Source organism: Austrofundulus limnaeus, unplaced genomic scaffold, assembly GCF_001266775.1.
Source record: "Austrofundulus limnaeus strain Quisiro unplaced genomic scaffold, Austrofundulus_limnaeus-1.0 Scaffold125, whole genome shotgun sequence".
In the NCBI taxonomy this organism is placed as follows: Eukaryota; Metazoa; Chordata; class Actinopteri; order Cyprinodontiformes; family Rivulidae; genus Austrofundulus; species Austrofundulus limnaeus.
The window spans coordinates 261933-265902 of NW_013952527.1; the positions used below are offsets into that span (position 1 = coordinate 261933).

The window sequence follows — 3970 nt, forward strand, 5'->3', positions numbered from 1 at the left end:
TGTTTACGGTTTAAAATGGCAAGAAATCATTTTTAAAACAGCATGAGTCATCTGAGGGGGTCCCTTGAAATTGGTACCCCAGGTCCTCAGACCAAATAAGTTTGAGAAACTCTGAGTTAACGCATGCTTTTCACCAGACTCATCAGGTTTTAGATTGTTGTAAAAGTAATCTGGCGCCGGGTAGAGAAGATCCTCCCAATCGATGTGACGTCTTGCCCCTGATGAGTAGCCAGATCCGGAAGAAAATGGATAAAATGTGTTGGTTTGTTTTGATTCTTTACCAAAATGTTCCGAGAAGAAACAAAAGTCTGTATTTTGGCCCAGCTGAAGGCATTTGTGTGGCTTTACTCTTTTGCAATTAAAAGTTCGAGTCTAAATCTGAATTTGTCTCAGAGTCTGCTCTTGCCTCTCAGTAAAAACACGTTTCGTACGAAGCCATCCCAAAGAATGTCACCGCTCTGTTCCTCCGAGGGTGGAACGGCGTGCACGTACCAATGCACAGAACCAGATGCTGGTGTCGGGTCAGTTAAGGCAGCACTCCCAGTAACTGCTCTGGGAGTCTCCCACTGCTTTGTGGGGACATTAGATAAATGTTCGGGCTGATGCGGAGCGAGGCGAGCTGGACTAATGATGTTGAGTCAGCTGCTGTGGATTAGCAGCCAGCCAGAAGATTACTGCAGCGACGACTGCCTCGGCTGATTTGAGAGCATCCACTTGAGGAACTCTGCGTTTTGTTGTGCACACATGTTGTGGGGAGCGTAGGTGTAAGGATAAAAATAGAGGGGAGGATCGTTTCCCAGTGAAAACGATGACAAATTAGGATCAGGGGAGAAACCTAACGGGGAGCAGAGCTGCRTGTGTCCCAACGTACATCTGAGTGTGTGTTCCTCATGCAGATTTATGACGATGTGTGGAGTTCACAGAGTTGTTGGTGCAGGTGGAACTTGGTCATTTGGCTGTGGAGGATCCTGAGAGGAYCATCTGTGCGTATAAAAAATGGGAGTGTGAATGCCTGCCCATGAATGTGCACCTGCGTAAAGCTGAACGTGTTGTTTGGATTTGCACCACCTTAAACGCTGTCGCACAGATTAGCTTTCAGTTAAAGCCGACGAGCAGAAAAACAGACGGAACGATGTCAGTCTAAACCAAAAACCTATCTGCGTGGTGTGCTACCGTCTCACTTTGAGGAATGTCATTAGTCTGCGGTGCGTCGGTGGTAAGTTAACGTTAAGTGGGACGGCTGCTCTGCAGGTGGCTGTGGTGTAAGGCTAATAAAAAAGGAGGCCTGTTAGTGGGGCCTGCTGGCATTTGCAAGGCCTGTGCGCCGGGAATCCCTGCTGGGTTCAAACAGCCACGGCTACATACAAAGGCTGGGTGAAGGGTTGGGGGTCAGGTATCAGTGGGTGGGGTTATTTTCTGGAACAAGAAAATGATGAAAGGACGTTCCTTTCCACTGGACCTGAGATTGTTCATGAAGGTAACGTTTGAGAGAAGGAAACTGAGTTCAAACCAGGAAATTATCCGAGTTTGACTTCTTTGTTGCATTTCAAATTTTACATATATATGGGGTGCAACAATACATGTACCTGTATCGAACCTTTCAATACAATGCTTTAGGTTCAATACACCCCTGTATCGAACAATACAGATTTTTTTWAATTTATTTTATCAACTTGTCTTCTGAAGATGCTCTGTGTTGAAGGATCAGTGGATCTGTGTTCGACTACTCTGCCTAGGCTGCACTGTCGAGAGTAGATCCCGAGAAACTCACTGTTTCAGCAACATTTCATTTAAAAAGTGTATTTTTGAGGTTAAACAAATGTTCATAATTAATTTAAATAAATTACAAGTTAAAAGGGCGTGGACATTTGTCTTTTTTGTAGCGAAAAAATATCGAACCGTGAGACTGAAGTATTGAACCGAACCGAATCGTGAATTTTCTGTATCGTTGCACCCCTACTATATATATATATATGTGTGTGTGTGTGTGTGTGTGTGTGCTTCCGTAGGTCATTCATTCCAACTGCAGTTAGACTGTATAACACATCATGATGTTATCAGTCACTTGGACAATTCACCTACACTGGCCTCAGTAATATGCACCTATGTATAATGCATATACAGTATATTCATTTATGTAATATACTAGGTATATGTACATTGTTATATATCACGAGTATAGTGGGGGGGGGGGTGTTTTTCTTTTACTTATCTTTCTTTATTCTATCTCACCCTGTCCTGTTTTGAGCTATTATAATGTGCTAATTTCCCCACTGTGGGATCAATAAAGTTTTATCTTATCTTATCTTATCTTATCTTATATATGTATATATATACAAAACTGTCTAATTAGCAAGAAATATTTCTCCTGAAAAGCTTTTTCAACTTGTTTTTTAAACAACCAGGTGACTGAACTGCGATTTATTTTCATTTTTGCTAATTTGGGACTTCCATCTACTACTGTAAAACTGAGTGATGTGGTGGACAAACTATAAGCCAAAACATTTTCCTTTCTGCTGTTCTGTCTACAAAGAACCTGAAGCCTCAGGCTCTGAACTGTGCACATAAATTCTTGTTCTCAGAGCCATTTTACAAAAAAATAAAGTAAAATAAAAAAAAAAAATGAAGCTGAAATCTTAAAAAAAAGGCACATTAACTTTGACACAGTATGACTGTGACTCTGAAATACCTAAATATTTTTACAAGATACTTTTGAAGCTTGTAAATTCAGCCATCTACAAGCAACAAATGCTTTAATTGGACAGTAAATATTTGTAAAATGAATCACCCTGTAGGTCGCGGCCTGCGAGAGTTTATGGTGCATTCAAGAGAATCTTGTAAACTTAAAAAAAAGCATCTTAAATGAAATGACCTTTACTGTTTTAAAAACTATAAAAAAATAAACTGACACATGTAGACTTACTTATTTCAGCTAGAATTACACTGTTTGAAAGTACAGAGGCAGTAAAGCCTTTAAAAATAATAAAGAGACAATATTCATGTACCAAAACATAAAATGTGTTGTCATTTTGTTAAAAACATATCCCAGATTGACTAAATGATCTCAACAGATCGTTAAAACCAACCTTCAGCTCTCCTGATGCTACTTTAAAAACCAGCTCCACCACGGAGCCGACGGCCAGACGAGCAGCCGTGGACGAATGGATCTCGTTCCAAATGGTGTCGCTGTCCACCTGCCAACACACACATACACACAGGATATCACACCGTGGTTCAAAGACACTTGAAAAGGAGCAGAACCCCGGTGATGTTTTCCATTTGTTCATTGTTTTTATGAATATGGAAATATTTAAACGGGTCACACGCAGGAGACAGATCTGTAAAACTGTGAATGCTTTTTAAATTAAGTTTAGTGTTTTTGCCTGCACCGGTGATGAAGAAACAGCAAAGGGAGAATCGGAAAAACTCATTCAACAAGAAAATAAAAAGATAACTAATGTTAGCAGCTTATACACACAGTTTGCTGGGTATTATTTATTAACAAAAACTGGTTTGCTGGAAACAGCAAAAAAAAAAAGTCGTTGCTGAAAGACCACATATCACCTGCCGCCAGACTAAAGGTGTGATTTTAGGAGATGTCACGCTCAATGTTTGATTAATACTCAGCTACTAACACTTCAAATTCTACATCAAAATCTGTAAAATTCAGTAATAGATATTTTTGTATTGAACAAGGTCGATCAGCTGGGAGGGCCACTTTAAAAAGTCAATCAGTTGTAGATGTACAGCAAATAATTACGTTCTGAATATTTAAAAAAAATGGCCGATGCTTCAGAATGTCAAATTAAGAACTTCATTCATACTGTAAAGTGTGTACATACACTGTAAATATACAGCGGGTAAAATAAGTATTGAACACGTCATCATTTTTCTCAGTGAATATATTACTAGAGGTGCTAATGACATGAAATTTTCACCAGATGTCGGTAACAACCCAAGTGATCCATAC

At 39.8% G+C, this 3970-nt stretch overlaps 1 protein-coding gene across 2 annotated transcripts in view; it reads right to left on the minus strand.

Moving 5' to 3' along the window:
• The window catches only part of LOC106522264 (histone deacetylase 4), a 134781-nt gene that overhangs the window by 22025 nt on the left and 108786 nt on the right, over positions 1-3970 (minus strand). For both annotated transcript variants that reach the window (XM_014015213.1, XM_014015214.1), the window contains one exon: positions 3087-3194. In XM_014015213.1, the coding sequence (XP_013870667.1) occupies positions 3087-3194 (108 nt within the window). The remainder of the gene's footprint in view (positions 1-3086; positions 3195-3970) is intronic.